The sequence below is a fragment of the Patagioenas fasciata genome, chromosome 2 (assembly GCF_037038585.1).
Source record: "Patagioenas fasciata isolate bPatFas1 chromosome 2, bPatFas1.hap1, whole genome shotgun sequence".
Taxonomy (NCBI): domain Eukaryota; kingdom Metazoa; phylum Chordata; class Aves; order Columbiformes; family Columbidae; genus Patagioenas; species Patagioenas fasciata.
In genome coordinates, this window is record NC_092521.1 from 76454399 (window position 1) to 76472691 (window position 18293).

General features: G+C 36.5%; 1 protein-coding gene across 11 annotated transcripts in view; it reads right to left on the reverse strand.

Moving 5' to 3' along the window:
* SEMA5A (semaphorin 5A) overlaps positions 1–18293 on the reverse strand; it is a 339730-nt gene that overhangs the window by 117389 nt on the left and 204048 nt on the right. For all 11 annotated transcript variants that reach the window (XM_065830100.2, XM_071804451.1, XM_065830097.2 and 8 more), the window contains 3 exons: positions 16894–17179; positions 13961–14096; positions 10394–10598 (listed from right to left, as the gene is read on the reverse strand). In XM_065830100.2, the coding sequence (XP_065686172.1) occupies positions 10394–10598; positions 13961–14096; positions 16894–17179 (627 nt within the window). The remainder of the gene's footprint in view (positions 1–10393; positions 10599–13960; positions 14097–16893; positions 17180–18293) is intronic.

The following is an 18293-nucleotide window of genomic DNA, read 5'->3' on the forward strand; positions in this document are numbered from 1 at the left end:
TCATGGAGTTATCAGGAAATCTCAGGTCAGTAATACAGAGCAAAGGCATGATTCATAATAACATCAAGTACAAAGTCCTTGATCTTACCAAGCAATAATCTCATTTTGAATTTGGATTTAATCTACCCAAGTTCTGTCTATAAAGTTACTCAGTAATAGAAGATATTTACAAGGATCATGACAAATGAAGCCACCATCCCATAAGAAAGCCAGTAAAACATCTTTTTCTCTTGCATCATATTGAGTTAACTTGGCATTCAAAAGACACATTCTTCCAGCTCAGAAAAGGAATGCACTTCAACAATGTCAAGTTCAAATAGAATATAAAGACTATGTTGGTGCATCAAACCTAAAGCCAAACCAAATTGTCCATATTTATTGCTTTTGACCATAGTTACTGTATTTGCATCAAACATCCTGCCAATATGCACATAAACCTGTTAGCATGTTCGACGTGACTACCTTCAGCACGAATCCCAACAGATGTTGTTAGAAGTCTCAAAGATTTTAATCCATTAGATACAAATTCTCCTTTTGTATCAACACATTATCATAAGAAACAATTATGTAAGGATTGCTTAGGGTTCTATTTAAGGTTGCAATTGATATAAGACACCTAGTTTATACTTACAGAAATAAACCAAGATGAATTAGGAAGCATTTCAGACACAGGTGGTTGAGAAAAGTGAGACTGGGAACACCCTCATTCTCAAACATGAAAAAATTGTACTCTCTAAGACCAGTTAGATAATACCTAAACAGATTCAGTATCAAGGGTTACCTGTGAATAACATCTATTCTGGAGAATGCCCTTTTGGCAGTATATTGTAAGTACAGCTACTCGTGTTGGTAACATTGAGCTTTTACTGTACTAAAAATCACACATACATGGATAAAACCTGAAGCCCTGAGGCAAAGAAGACACAAGAATTCTTATGGAACTGAATGGGAAATGTTACACCTGTCAAACGATGCATCATTCTGATGCCCTGGATTCTGATAAGGTTGGTATCAGGTAAGATAATTCACAATGAAACAACCAAAAAAAGTCCATGTTAATTTCCCAGAAGCTACTTCTCAGGAAGAGAAAACATTCTGATTTTGGAAAGGCTTGCTAAAATGTTTAATCAGGAGGTAGGACTGGACTTCTCAGATAGTGGAGATGAGCACCTCTAAAGAAATGCAGAACCTCTAACTAGAGTAGTAGAGTAGATAATAAACATAGATTTTAATAACAAGATGAAATGGTTCTTATAACTTAAAGCCTGCTATCTGACACAGAGCAGCAGTGAAGAATGTCACATTGTACACAAAGAATAAAATTACTACCAAATACAGGCCCTGGATCTCTGCCAGTCTCCCGAAGTTGAGATGTATTAACTCTGACTGGATCTGACCAGACAGGGAGTGCTTACTGCTCCTATTATTTTTTATTGCCTTCCTTCACGACACCACAATAATAAATACTTTCTACTATCTAATGCATGCTATGAATATGATGGTGTTTTCCCACTGAATAAATCTTCCAGTGCCTAGATCAAAGAAGCACTTACATGCAAAAGTGGAGAAAAACTTCTCAAATAATAACCCATGATAAACTGCCTGATTTCTTAACTGAGTCATATGTGGCTGTTTTCATTGGAAGCGTCACAAATACAACTGACTACTGTACGGATCCAGAAGCATGACAAACTTGACTGACTAGAATGTTTCAGGGACTATCCTCTACTCAAACTCTTCTGCAGTTTGTATATTACATGCCCTTGTGCCTCAGTCCCTAGATGAGCCATATCCAGTACCTATATCCATTTCAAATCCAGTATGATGTGTATGGAACTTCAGCAGCAATTTCACCATAAAGCACACCTTTTATTCAGAAATACAGAAGAAGGGAATAATTTTCTTTCTAATCCAATTAAAGTTAGGAAGTAAATGGCCAAGAGACAGAAGCAAAGTTGGGATTAGACACATGAACCTACAAATCCTTCACCAGAAGATGTTAATCTCACTACTTTAGGACATTAAAGCAGTAACAGCCATGGTATATAACATATATAATCATGTTATATTATATTCTTTATATAATAGTGTAGGAATTAGGACATCTGGTAATAGTCAGGAAACCTCACACGGCTTGTTAGTTAAAAAACAGCTCTTATCTTCTGGGCAAGTGATCTAACCACTAAATTGGCTGTGGTCATGGTTAGTACTCCTGAAAGCATGTAGTTGTAGAACTAAATTTCCAAGATCCAGGGGATAAGAAAGAAAAATAAAAGTAAATAAAATAAGAATAATTAATCTGTATATAAGCTAGTCTCTGCTCCTAATATTGTTACTCTTACTCCATGACTGGATGGAGTAAAATGCATATGGAACTTAATCTATCCTTTTGTGAGTTTGTCTACAGGTTACAAGACTCTTCACAGAAAGACCACAGTATTCAGAATAACACAACTTTACATTTTGATGACTCTTAAAAGTCACAGAACAAAGTAAATAAGGCATATCTTTATTGAGAAATTCTTTAGCTTATGAAGATTTGTGATGCCCTATGACCAGACCTGAGTAAATACAAGGAAAAAAATTCCCCACAAATACATGGGAAAACCCTCACTGATTACTGGTGGCACTGCTTGTATTTGCTTAATTGTAAACATTTGGATTTATTGAGGTTTATTGGGAAAAATGCTGCAGAATGAAGAAACACATACATGTTAACAAAAACAGGAGTTTAGTAGAAAATTCCGTCTAATGATTGCTTTACCAACAGCTCACACATATAAAGTCATCATGAGTGTGGCCCAACATTCTGAGTTTTTTTAGAGTCAAAATGAATTCAATGTGTGGTTTGAACTTCTTTCCCCACCATGATTAACTATTCCACTTCTTTGCATGGCAAGATCTCTCTTACACATGTCCACCTTAAAAGAAAGGCTTTTTAAAATGCCTTGAAGAAGATTCTAAAGATGTTCGCAATGCTCAGCAATGTGTCAGGTTGCCTAATCTTTCCTGCAAAGTTCGGATACAGTCCAGACCCTTCAGAGGGAAAGCTTCCTCCCCACATCTTTCAGGAAGAGTCTTGTGTACTCTTCTGTGTACTCACTGTGTACTCACACACGAGTTACACGGTTCAAAGGTCAAAATTCGCCCTGAGATAAGGTTAATTCCAATAGCCTGTTAATTGGCACTGCACACTACCAGGGACAGAACAAGACATTTGAGTATAGGCTTAGATGCTATTAGATACCTCAGCTTTGAAGACAGCAGGATAACACTGAGTACCATGTAAGATACCTCTTTCACTCACAGCTTCACGTTCTGTGCATTAGAATTATCTAATAACAAATGAACGTAGGGGTTGTCAAGTCTAGTTTCCCTGCCAGGAAGAAGAGATGATAGTACCAAAAAATCTTGAAAGGAAGGAGGACTTATTTGGCCATTTTAGGTTTATAAAGTAGTCAAACAGGGCTTAAGAGCTCAGCATCACTGTAATAAAGAGGAGCTGGTCTCTTTTTAATGGAAGGTTGAGACTTTGTCTCCAGCTCTTCACAATCTCCCTCCCTGCCCACCCATTAGTCTCGCTCCCATGCAAACAGAGCCAGCTGTTCTTCAGCCAGTAGCTGCTTCTTGCAGTAATTCAGACTGCCAGCGATGGCAAAGAAGTGCACACACCGTATGTTCTTTGAACATTTATTTATAGTCTTCATCTGAAAGAGCTGGGCAATCATAAAGACATAACGATGATTTGTGAACAGAAAAAAAAAAGGGCTTCTCTAACTTAAATTTGTCCCACAAGAGAACAGAATACAAATGCCATTTACTTGCAGCAGGCAACTGATGAACATGCTATCTAAAGTACAAACTGTAAGAGCAAATAGCAGCAACAAACTCACCAAAATCATTACCTATTCATGGGTTGATTATAATAACAAAAAATGACTACAAATAAGTGGTGGGTAATTTGTGAATCAAATAAATGGCTACAAGTCTCACATATAAATTGCTGCCAATGAATAATTTAAGCAGCTCTAGTTAGAGCCATCTATTTATTAAGAAACCTCTTTAGCACTCTCCAACCGGAGCTGGCAGAATGATTCATCTCTACCCACAGTGCTAAAGCCAAGGGAAATCAGTACTACTAGACATTTAAAATGCTGGGTTTGGTTCTCTAGAGCCCTATAATATCATTTATAACTTTGTAGCCTGGACTTTAGACATGACAATTCTCATTTGGTAACATTTTAAAGCCACTTTGCCCAGTACAGATGACACAATAAACAAGGCAGTGGAAAGTCAACAATTCTGTGTTTAAATTACGTAGCAAACTAGCTATGGTTTACACTATCCCTCTTTGTCTTTAAAGATATTGTACACGGAAAATAACATAAATATTCTAGCAGGAATATATAGCAAGCATCCGTAGTAACATTAGCATAAATACCAGAGTGAACATTAGACTCTTGAAGACAAAACCAGGCAATCTTTCAAATATTTTTTTAAACTTTGCAGCAAAATGTTTCCTAGAAAGACTAATAATGTAAATAAAGTATTCATTCATCTAGGGTTTTCTTTTATCAGAGGTAGTGGTCAATGCCAAAGGAGCACAGAATAAGGCTATTAGTTTTGTGGTTTACTGCTTGATTTTCGTGAACAAATAGTCAAGATCTTCATGTCACTGTTAGGACTCATGTCTTCCAACATGAACCAGTTTTAGACAGCAGAATAATTGATGACTGTCTGATTGTCCTTGCTTCAAGCCTCTTAAAATGACATTGAATAAGGTCAGAAGAATAAGAAGGAAGTATTTTTAAAACTGTTGCAGGGATGCTCTACAACTGCATAAAAGCACACTGTACCCTTGTCAAGGAAAGGCATAAGAAACAAAGCAACTATGTTTTCTATTAGAAAATAAGAAAAATAATTTTAAAAGTTTTCAAAGTTTTAAACTATTTTTAAAAAACAGACCTTAAAGGTTTTAAGCTATTTTAAAATAGCGTTTTTAAAAGCCCAGCACAGTCCATGTGTCTCATTATGCATCTGGTTTTGAACTAGAAAGTATTAATACATACAAACATACGAGCTACCACTTCCACACTTGCTTGTAATTCAAATTACAACTGATTCAACCATTATTATTATTGCATTTCTATTATAGTTTCTAAACTAAAAAGGTGCTTCTGAGAGGAAAAGCCTATGGTTCTTTTCTCCAAAAATTATCTGTAGATTATTTCCAAGAACCTCAACAAACCTGAGATAATACAGTCAGAAGTAGTACCAAATTGGAAAAAAATGCAGTCAATTTAAGCTTTGTCCCTTTCTTCACTACGAAACACACAAAAGCATATATTTTTGCTTATAATTTTAAGGTCTGTAACTTCATATTACTGCTTATATTGTGACACCATGTACATTAAACTCTGTAAGCTGCACAATTTGATCAGAACCTGTAGTCTGCCAGGAAAATAACAGTATTTCTTCTGAGATTTTTTAGCAAAAACACTTGCATAACTCCTTTTTTTTTTTCTTTTTAAGACGTTGGGTTGTTCCCCAGCCAAAAGTATCATATATTGATTACAAAAACAAAAATAAGAAGATAGAATTAGTAATAAAAATCACAGAGCAAACAAATCATGCACTACTTTGCATGAATTTACTTCTATCTAGTAAGACTATCAGGAAAAATACAAATTGTTTCAATAGCATTTCCTAAATGAGTTTCATGCACACTTCCAAATCACTTCATGAGGTTGGGACTGGTCTCTGGATAATACCCAGCATTGAGGCTTCATGAGAATAATGTTACATTTGTAGAATTTTATTACTTGTTAAAATCCTTCTGAAGGCAAATGTATGAAAATCCATCTGCATTTTCAAAAAATGTCTTTTGAAATTTCTTTGTGAAACCTCTCCACTTCTTCATAATAATTGTGGCATGTGTTTCATCAGAATTTTTTTTTATCATTGTTCTCAGCATTGCTACCTGTAATTCTGAGGTTGTAAGAATGGGGAAAAACACTTTCTTGAACTTATTGGAAAGGGAAGTACAAAACCTGTTGTAACATCCTCTAGTCGTCTTTAAGCCTCCGATAAAACCTGGCTTTTGGCATAAAAGTTCAGGTTCAGTTCAATGAACAACCCACTCTTTAGAGACATGCAATGTAGCAAAAAATAAATCTTTCTTCAGGTTTCATACTCTGTAAGTAAGTCAAACCCCAGTTTCATCAATGCCAAACTATTATAAAAATCCCAATAATCAAGATCACCATTGGGTATGTACTGTTTCTACTCAGGATACAGAGAGGACACCCTCTGTCAAGTGAGACTGAAGAATAGTGAAAACATGGGAGTTTTTCCACCAAATCATTTTTAAGATAAGGCCTTAAAGTTTCTTTTCAGACAGCGCAAATATTACCTTTTCTGAACCCACAAGAAACAGCAACCAGAAACTTTTTTCAGAATACCCTCAAACTAGCCATCATACCTAATAATTTTCTTATTAATTCTAATAAATCAATACATTTTTAACAGCCTTCTAAATATGGGCTACTTGCTCTTGTTGCAGCATCCTGTTTTTCTGACAAATGCTTTGAAGATCTTTTGATATTGGCAAAGTTTTTAACCGTGGGACACGGTTAAAAGGGAAAGGGAAAAGGGAAAAATAAAAGGGAGAAAGTAATGGGAGGGTAAGGAAAGGAACAAAAGGAAGGGAAACAGAACTATGACATACATAGCTCCATTTTGCTTTGATTTTTTTCTAATGAGAAAATAAAGTCTTTTAACCTTGTAAAGTTATTAGAATATCATGTTATTTTCTAGTTTGCTCTACTTTGAGCTTTTTAATGTAGATGATTTTTAGTTCAGAACTGTGAATGCTTTCCTTGATTTTTCTTTCTGAGTCACTGAAAATTGTTTTAGGGATTTCTGGTTGCCTAAAGCCAGTGGCACTGCTAGCTCTAAGCAACACAAAATGTGCAGGAATTGATATATCCTGTCATTCTGTGTTAAAAGTCAGTGCAGCAAAGGATTAAGAGGTACTAAAGTGTATTTTTGATATGAGTAGTAGCTGTTAAATCGGAGCATATCAGAATCTTCTAGCGGAATGATGACTTGGCAAAAGTTTAGGAAGTGAAGACTGTTGACACAGCAGATTAATGCATTTATTTGCTTACTCCTGGTCTCTCCTCAAGTAATACTATATCTATTTGAGGTTTAACAAAATTAGATTACACTTTCATACTGTCAGGGTTATTCACTTCTGCAATATTTGTATTCTAATAACAGGGTGGATAGGTAAGTGAATGTGAGGGTGGAGGAAGAAAGCCCATGTGCTTCAAAGAATGGGATTTTTGCTTTGAGTAACAAAGACAGCAGAGCATTCATTTATATTCAATCCAACCTACATGCTTGCCTTTCCACTGAATCAATTTTGTGCATTTTAGAAGATATTTTTTGTAAGAATATTGTAATGAATAGTAACTACAAAAGCTATGCAGAGTACACCTCACACAGCATGGGTTGGATCTATCCTGCCTTACACCAGTAGGCATAAATTGCTTACTACCAGTACTCCTATTAGAGTTAAATGCACTTTCCTTTTGGCAGCAGGAAGTACAATGCTATCTATTATCACAGGGTTGAATAAAAATGTAATTTATCCAATTTGCACATTGCACTGGTATACAATAGACAGAAGATAATCGAAGTTGGAAGGGACATCAGGAGGTCTCAAGTCCAAACTTCTGCTCAAAGGACAGTCAGCTGTAACATAGACTGGGTTGCTGTCTGGTCTTGGAAACCTCAAAGGATGGAGACTACACAACCTCTCTGGGAAATCCCATTCAGTGCTTGACTGTTTTTCTTTATATCCAGTCTGAAACTCTCTGTCTGTTGTCTCTTGTCTTCTCACCATGCACCACTGTGAAATGCCTGTATTGCGGGCATGGTATTTATATATAAACATGTTTGTGATCATTTTAAAATCTACCAAAAAAGGTAATTCTTTTCTGAAAAGTGAATATTAATATTTCTTGGAAAATAAAGCTTAATACTCACACTCAGGGGAGCAGAAGAAATGTTAACAAAACCACTGTCATTCAGTGAAATAGAACTGGCTCTGTCAAGAAAACTTCATGAACACTATATTGTTACCTGGGGTCTTTTATCATATGTTTTCTCACAGACACTGTGTGATTACATAAAAGAATGTGCAGGAGTCAGTCTAAAGATCCAGCTAAGGTAGGATCCTACATCCATGAGTGATCAAAATCAGAGGTATAGAGAAGAATGGAAGTGGAAGGCAAGCATACATAAGAAGAATAGGAGCAATATCTCCTAGAACCTTTATTAAATACAATTTATTAATAATAGAATCATAGAATGTCCTGAACTGGAGCGGACCCGCAAGGATCTTCGAGTCCAGCTCCTGTCCCCGCACAGGACAACCCCGCAGTTCACACCATGTGTCTGAGGATGTTGTCCAGTCTCTTCTTGAACACTGTCAGGCTTGAGACTCCTATTTTAAAGAATCCCATGCCTCCACCCCAGATAAATCCTGTTTAACAAGAAAGCTCCCCATCAGTTGTTTCAGTATCTCCATTCCATGAGAGATCTGCTCCCATGATCTTCCTAGCGCAGAGGTGCTCTGAGTTGATGAAGCGCAACAGGTAAGAGAAGAGATTCTGAAAATTTACTAGAGTAGGTTCCCCCCCACCATTCAGTTGGAAGAGTTAGACATAACTCACAGCAGGTTCAATGTGAGCATCAACTAAGAAGTGAGAAAGGACCGGCCCAAGAAAAAAACTGTCTTCAGCAGACTTTGCGAATCATGAAACAAAGTTTTAGATCCTTGCTTATTGAATCAAACATAAAAGGAAACACAGTAAACTGAAATCAGAATTATGACAAAAGACATCATTCTCAGAGCTGCCATTATAACGTAAATATCCCACAATGCAGTGACAGTCTGTTCATATAAAACCAATTCAGTACATGTTTCTGTAATTCAGTTTCTGTCAGGAGACCTATTCAATACAAGAAGCATTTTGTATTGGCATGACTTCACTTAAAATGTTATGATTTACCAACCAGCAGGCTGCTTTGACAACAATTAGTCAAATCCAAGCACAGTTTTAACCTACTGAAAGCTTTTATATTACTGTCTGTCTTTCAAGGAGCACAATGAGAAAGCTACGGGCATAATATGCAGAGAAATACTGTCTCACTCAGATGAACCAAATTACCATAAAATTTCTTCAGACTCAAAAGAAGCAATCTGCTCAGAAAAAGAGTGTCATGCTTTCAAAAGAAAATTAAATTGTATATAGAAGCAAAATGCACATTTTTCTTGGGCTTTTGATAAATGATAAGCTAAAGAAGATACAATATTCATTAGTAGATCACAACTTTAATAATTAAAAGGACTGATCCAGTTTCTACTGAATCAATGACAATTTTAAAATTTACTTCATTGATTGCAAGACCAAATAAATAGGATTAGAATTGTTTTTTTCCTCTTGTTGATCAACAGATTCTTTACCTAAATTTATTGTACTTGGTGCCTACTCATTGTGAGATAAGCTATGCATATTAACAAACCATTACTCTGATGAGTTATCCTCTATTAATGTGCATGGCACTAAGAATTTGAGAACTATCCTGTTTCATGCCATGATGCTCTAAACATGCTACTTCAACCTAGTATTTCGGTCCCAGCTGGGGATATCCTACTTCTGCAAAAACAGTTCTCTGACATCCTCACTATTTTTAAAAAGCTTCAAATTTTGAACCAAGAAAACAATACTTCTAACCAAGGAAATTTTAGGCAAAGGATTACTTTTCTTTCATTGCTAAGCTCACATACAAATGGACAAATGATAAGGCAGGATGTAAAACAGCATAATGAATGACTTAAAAATGAGATGAAAAGGAAAGGTGATAAAATATTTGTGAGCAGAAAAGTCAGAAACAGCCATAGCAGTAGTCAAATTTGCTATTTGTAGAGATACTTCTATCTCAGAGGATCCTAAACCATCTTATCTTGGGTGAGATTGTTCCCTGAACTACATAAAAATGATGGAACACAGACAAAATTATAAAGTCCCATTTGTCAAATTTCATACTGTTCACTTCCCCGAGACCATGTAGGCTTCATACCTTCAAAAGAGAATACGAAACAGACACCAAAAATTTGATTTCACAATCTAATATAAATAAAGACATTGCAAACTGCTGAAGACATCTACTCAGAAAAGGTAGAAGGTAGAGTTAACGCTGTCAAAGAGGAAAAGCTGTTGTTCAACGTGCATTGTGTATATTTCATAACCGATTCACAGGACATTAAAACTTCTAGACCTCATAAAACTTTGCAGTTACCACAGCAACACAAAGTTCATACCTGTGGCAAGATAGATGATATGGAAAAGCATGTCCTTGCCCTGCACAACATCCACAACCACATGGGAAAATCGGCTGTTGTCTTCCATGAAGTAAGGAATTGGAATAACTGGTTGAACAACCTCATGCATTAAGAAGAATTTTTGAGCATCTTGAAGATTTCTTTCAGTCAGATTTACATACAAACCCTGGTCCATGGTGCCACACTGTAAACACAGAAAAGTAACATTACTATATGTGTCAACAATAACAACAGATTTACTCCCTGATTTACAGCATAAGGAAATAAAAAAAAAAAAGAAGAGTACATCTGGTAGTAACACTGTGGAATTCCACTTTCAGGTCTCATTTTGGTGCTGACCAGACTGTCCACACAGTGACTGAGGAAGCTCCACTTTCCTGAGGCAGTACTAGAGAGGGTCCCTAACCCTAAACAATATGGGAGAGCACCAGGTTGACCACCACAAGTAAGCTACAGTAAATATTTTGCTATATCCTATGTTCACAGGGCAGGAAGGAGAAAAAACTACCATTCAGCAAACCCACAGAATTTTCTGTCTGCTTTTCTATACAATTTACACAGACACAATGGTAAAGACACAATAATTTTTCAAAGGAAATCCCATGTGCTAACCACAGCCAAGGGCTGACAGAAATGCCAGGTCAGAGCACCACACACAGTTCTAGTAGCTCCTTCAATTCCTGTGTTTACTAGTCAAGAATAGACAGTGAGGAGCTCTAACAAGTGTTATCCATGGAAAAGACATTTTTGCTTTGAAACTGACTGTATTTTATACCTGAAAACTGTAATCTTTTCTTACAAGAAAGCATTAGCTAATTGCACACACAAATTTCAAGCACAAATAAACAAAGCAAAATAAGCGGCAGTTTATTTTAGCAACTTTGTGTTTAAGCCTTCAACAAACTGAGGACACAAAAGTGAAAGCTCCTTAGCACATGTGAATATGTAAACATCCATAGGTTTACTCACATAATTGTATCAGAGAAGTAAAGATGTACTTCACAACATTTATCAAATCTGTCAGTGATGTGAAAGGCAGAGTTAAGTCATACTTTTTTATTCTATTCTACTATGTCATAAATTATGCTATGAATTACAGCATGAGGAAAATAAGACAGTGTGCAAAACCCAACTAGTTATTTTTTCATTATTGCTATGTTTTCAATCTGAAATTAAATGATCATTCCAAATCCAAAAATGTTAAGAATAACTCAAATAATTTCATAATGAGAGATCATATGACGAAGAAAGACGGCTAAGCAACTTGCAGGAAACAATTACTTGCTCTGTGAGCACCCTGCATGTCAGTCCAGTGAAAAAAATAAACCATGCCAAAGAAAAATTTCTCTGAATCTATTAAGCAGGAAAGATTCCAGCTGGAACACTCATAGTACACTGAAATACATATGGTGCTCAGTCTTATGATGGAAATCGTCCTATGTAGAGAGAAAAGCAACAATCTCTGGAGAAAAACAGTGTTCCTCTAAACCGGGGTTCCAATAGTATTCTAATATGGAAAATATTTCATTAATATAATACAGTCTTGGAAATACAATGTCTGATGTAACTATCACTACATAGTAGTAGTCTTCCTTCAAGTCACACAGTTCTTTCTGTTACTGTGAGTAGGTGAATACTCTGAGGATAAATCTACTTTCGAGACTACACAAACAGAACATCTGGTATTTTATCACAAGCACTCTACAAAAGAAAAGTCCTTATTTCTGGGAAGGAAACCAGTGACTCAGCCAATGAATACATCCCATCTCTGTGCAGTGTGTACTTTAAAGCACCATCAAGTCACAAAAAGTGAGTTATTATACCTAGCTTTAAGAATTAGACTAGCTTCTGGTACACAACAGTGCTGCAGTTACAGAGCCAGATGTCTAAAAGAAAAGTTCAAAGTAACAGAAGTTTGACATCACTGATGATGCCTAGAGATGAGTTAATGTCAATTTGCTTCAGTACTATGTTGTAAAAGGCCATGTTACAGCTTTCTATAGTAGTGCTGGTCTGCAAAGCTGTTGCTCAATGGGATGTGATACAACTGTCACCACTGTTCTAGTAAATTTTATGAAGCGCCAACCATATTAGAATCAGCCAGACTGCTCAAGCAAGAAATTTCTTCAATACCTCAGTCTTGACTTGGATTTAGAGATGAGCACCAACAGCACAATAGAGACTTGAAATGTTTTACAGTAGAGACTTAAACTCAGGCTGTCATCTTCATTAGTATGTACCATTCTGTATGGCGTGCTCTCACAGTAATTATCATTGTAATCAACATTGATACATTTGTAGGGAGAGGTTAATAACTTTTATTGGACTTGCTTACCTAGTTAGAAAGAAGATTATTACATACAAGCCTTTCTTCAGGTTTTCTCCTTCAAAAATTTAGCCTCATTTAGACCCTCTTACTTCTATTTCGATAATACAAATATTTTTACAATATGTAAAAAGCTATATTGAATTATAGCCCACTTCTGCAACACAGCATACTTAAATGGTGTCTTGTCACTTGGGCCTAATGCCAAATATACTGTTTAGGAAAGGTAACATGGTTCTGGACTGTAATTCAGGGCAAATTCAATGCCTTATTTTCCTTTGTTTGTATAAATCAGGAAGTAATTAAAACTATCTACACTCTCTAATGAGTGATTCTGATCCATGCTTGTAAAGATCTCATGGCCCTTACAAGAAGACAAGGAAGGCTGCTATAGAAGCAGCACAGAACTAATGAAATTGCATTGAGATTAAGGAAGGGTAAAAGGCGGATAAAGGTGAATACACTTAAGGACCTTGGTGAAAATCTGTTGTTGTTAATCAGTAAACTAATGCAGTTTTCCATTCTATTTCTCTTGCTAGAATCATGCTCCCTAAAATTGCCCTTGTAGGAGTGGTCACTATGCAGAAGAAAACAACGCATATGTGCTTACCTGAAATATCCTTTTCTTTTTGTAGAAAGTTAAAGTGAGTGTCCCACCTTGGACTAACTAGTTTTACACTGTCAGCCAAATGCAGATTATTACACTCTCTGAGATCTTAATCAGACCCTTCAGGGAGCATGGGCCACCTTGCACAGGGAAATATAGAAAATCCTGACCACTCCTCCTCTACCCCCCTCCTTTATTTTTTTCTGTCAAACAGTGACCCTTTTTCAGATTCTAATAGTATAAATACAGCATAAAGGATAATAGCAGTTTGACCATACTCAAGCTAGGAATTAATGTTACCTTGACAGATAACTATGGCGTTTCTTTTTGACAGAAGATTGAAGTTGAGCCTTTGTTCTCCTGCCCTTCTAAGAACATCTGCTTTTCAACCCAACTTATTTTGTAGAAGGATAAAATTAAATATGTTGAAATAAGGGGACCTCTTGAGCCTTTAGTTTGTTTGGTTGTTTGGTTGGTTTGGGGGTTTTTGTTTTGTTTTGAGGTCTTAGGTTATAATATACTGAAAAACTGGACTTATTAACTATAATATGAACCATACAGCACTTTGAAAATACTTAATGTAAACTGTTGTTCTTCTCTCACATATCTCTACCTGAAAATTAGGGTTAGGATTGGGATATGGAAGCCAAGCAGAGCGAGAGTTTTCCTGGTATTTGAAGGGTCCATTAAAGGTCTGAGTTATGGCACTCAGGTTGAAAACACAAACTGCTGAGGCTGCTATGCTGTTCCTGCAAAAGAAATATAAACATTAACTTAAGTAACAACATCAAGAAATCCATTTCCTGAAAAAAATAAATCAAAAAGCCAATCAGTCTTCAATCCTTCAAGTAATTAACAAAGCAGATATGATCAGCCAGGACATGATATCTCAAGATAATGATAAATGATGTACTCATTTAAACATCGCCACATGACTTGTCAGCCTTGCCAAGTAGCTGATGTGGGAGAAACTCAGAACTTCCTACCTTCTGCTGCTGCTCTAATACCACAAGATCATACTTTCACAAATAACCATATGCATGAGGCACAGCTTTCTTCTAATTACAAAGTTCAGGATGAGATTATTCTCAGGACTCACTAATGTTTCTTCTACACAACCAATGGCAGTACAATGGAGGTAAGGATTTTCAGTGTATGGTATATCTCTGGGCCCTGTGGAATCTCTGGGTAAGACACCTTCACAAAAATCCCATCTTCCAAGAGATGTTGTACAGCAATAAATATGCAAGTTCCAGAAATCCATTAAGAGAAAACAACTTGCACTGCACACTTTACAAAATACCCCATTAGAAGAATCAACAGGAATAAACAGCAGCCAGGCAAAACATAAAACTTCCTGTACTTGTCTTGAAAATGTGATATACATGACAATAAAGTAGTTCTGTAGAGTGTAAACAACATCATCCAGTGACTATGAAAGCCAGTAATATGGAAAACTGTATTGTTCTCTTCGACAGTTTGAGACAAAGGGATAGATAATGAAGATGGAAGCTGCACAAATTTCCATTCCAGGTAAAACCACTGATAATCGATTCACATAGTATTCCTTTTTTTTTTTTTCCCGCTTTTTTAAACTTAGCCTGTAATTTACACAAGGCTTAAGGAAGCCTACTATAGAAACTCCAAAACTATGGAAAGAAAAAATAACCTCAGGGGATCGAATCTGACAACAATTGTAAACAGTTAGGATACACGAATTTAATAGCAGGACAAAAGAGCAATTTGGTTTTTTATATTTGTCACTCTTATTTCAAAGAACCCACACATCTTGAAGTTCTATGCTAACAATTTCTGCAGAATCAACTATCATTTGATTTGATAATTCCTTGCCTATACAAACTATCACTAAATGTAGCTCACTAATATAATTAGCCACACCAATGTATTCTTGAATTTCTTGAAGTCCTTAAAGGATATCAGATTTATATTTATAGATTTTCAGATGGTCTGAAAGAAACCAAATCAGCTTCATTATGAAGCAGTGGCCATAGTAGGCTTAACAGTCAACCACACATAAAGCGTGAAGGCTTTGCTATTATTCAGTCTTTATTGACAGAAATGCTTCATTTCTTTCCCCACAGAATGATTCACAGTATATTTAAAAAAGCATTAGGGTACAATAAAACCATTGCAATTCTGAAGATATTAAGATTGACAAATGCTGAATGTGGTTAAGTAATATCTGATGTTGTTATAAGAACAGAAAGGAATATCTTGTTCTGTCTCATGGGAAACCTTGATACTTTTCCACCGCCAGGTTGGAGGGCTGAAAGGTGGATCATACAGGTTGTGCAGATATCTCTGAATGGGTATTCAACATGGGGAAGTAACCCTCACTTTGTAACACTTCAACAATGTCCAAATATTTACTTACAATATTTGGTGGCAGGAACAAATATAATTTAAGGGGAGCTATCAAAAACTCCACGCCCAAACAGTTGTAATTAATTCCTCTTTGAATTGTCCATCTCTCTTGGACGAGGCAGAATGCTGAGTTACTGGGGAAGAGGTAAGCAGCAGCAAGGTTTCAAATACTGCTTACTTTCATGTGGCAAAGGTAGTCTTCCATTAGTGAGTCCTTTCCGAGAAGAGCCAGGGTGTGCTGATGGCAGCACTGAGATCCCTAAGCAATCTCAGGAACTGTGGAATTTGTAGCATAGGAAAATCCACCATTCCCCAAATTGCTAGGACAGCCCTTCTAAAGAGAAGAGCATTGCTCCCCTTCCATGGCCCAAGCCCTGTGGATGTTGTGGAGCAGAATTCTCCAGTTAGGCTTTCCACAGTAGGAGAGTAACAAGGCTACTTTGACATCTCATGAAAGATCATGTTGAACACTGAATGAGCGTGCCACCTGAGAAATACCTGTCTTCTAAGACTGGAACTAGTTAGTAAACCAGATCGATGAAATTAAAGCTACTGTTGAAAACAGCAACAAATTTTCTTATCCCCAGTAGTCCCAAAGTCTTTACTATTCTCTTTTAAAAAGCACCATTTAGCTTCAGTGCATTGCTCCAGCACAGGAACAGAGTTAAGCTCATCATCGTCAGGAATTATCACAGCCTGGCCCAAGCAGCCTCTCACTAGTCAGGCTCATGTCCTGAGCTGCTGGTGCAAGGGCCAGCCTCAGTCTGGAAGGTGCTTTGATGTGTTAATAAAAGACTGTACTAAAAGCAGGAGAAATTAGCTCAAGCCCAAATTTATTTTCATGGACTAAAAAACTTAAGGATCATAATTTGCTGGCATTAATTTGTGACTGTTCCTACCTGGTTAATGAATATTTATACCAGGTAAGCTCTCTGCTGTAAGGAAATACTAAGAATTTTTCCTTCTTTCATATGCCTTCAACAATTCATATAGGAAGCATTTGGAACTGACACTTTCTCACAAGAGGACAGTGGATTGGGCAAAACAGTCATTTGAATTTACAGTGTTTACTTGGCATGCACAGAAGAAAGCTGCTCAGAAGCTTTAGTTTTGACTGTCAAAAATAGCAAGAAAATAAAATATGTCATAGAATTTACTTACACATTAGTGGTAAAAATCCCATAAATCAAGTCCAGTTCAGGCAGGAAGAAAGTACTCTGCAGTTCATTATAGTAAAATGGAATTTCTCCAGGGCGAGAGCAGTTGAGCCGAGCTTTCATGAAGGTAGTCCAGGTATCCTCCAGCACGAACTTGCCACCAATATCATTTTTGCACACCCGGGCAGCACGAGAGAAGACTGTTTTGCCACAATCATGTTCCACTGCATTCTCCCGGAAGAAGAAGTAGGTAAAGTTCCCGATGTCATAAGATGATACAAAATTTGGCTCTGAAAACAACAGAAGAAAATACTATTCATCACTTTCCTGTAATATGTGCACTTATGTTAACCTGGAAGTTGGATTTATCTTCAAGCATTAGATTTAGAAAAACACATCTCTTACTGTCCTTGCAAGGAACTGGTCTCATGATATGTGAGCAGGCCAGCTCATATCCAGTCAGGATGATGAGCTACATGAACGTGGCTGGACAGACCATTTGCACCGGGTATCTGTCACACACAACTGTGCTGGGCAGCTCTGGCCCAGCTCACTGCACTTTAACACCAAAAGCATCCCTGAGTTTTTCTTCACATACAGGCATAATGTACTCTTAATACACAATTGCTCCATCAGGTGTGTTAACTCTGCTTCTGCTTTACCACCATGCCATTACTTCAGATTAGAAGAATAATGGATGGTAACCAAGTGTGACTAAGAATGTGCTCAGAAGCTGTAATGAAAAGAGAACTCTACACAAGAGTATTTGATGGTAAGATAACCTAATTTCAGCTCTCACTTAAATATTTTAACAGTATTACAGCGTTTTTTTTTTTTTTAATTGATTAAAAACTGACCAAAGAAACTGCAGGAGATATTAGACAAGATATATATATATATATATACACACACACATAAAACTACCTAGGAAACAACAGATGGCCATATTTCCTAAAAGGAAAAAAAAAAGAAAAAAAGAAGGACACAGTAGATATCAAAGACAATAAACATACGATCCATTTCCATAAGGATTACTAAAGGTGAGGAAAGTCCATGACTGAGACTGATAACTTGATGAGTTACTAAAGGAAAGACAAATTTGATACACAGATTTGTGAAGAAGAGCCCCTCTTGTGTAAGTAACTATTATAGAACACTGATACCTCTGAGAATCAAACAAAACTTTGTTTTCATTCCCAAATGTTATTCTGAAGTGGGAAAACAAAGAAACAAACAAAACTATTTTTAAAACGTCTATTGTGAGAAAGCACTCCAAAGAAATTCAATAGGTGAACATTTCTTGACAGCACTATTGTATTGAAAGAAGCTACTGTAATTGAATTGAAGCATTTTGCAGGAACATCTCAAAACTTCCAAAACTTTTGAGGGGAACTAGAAAGGCAA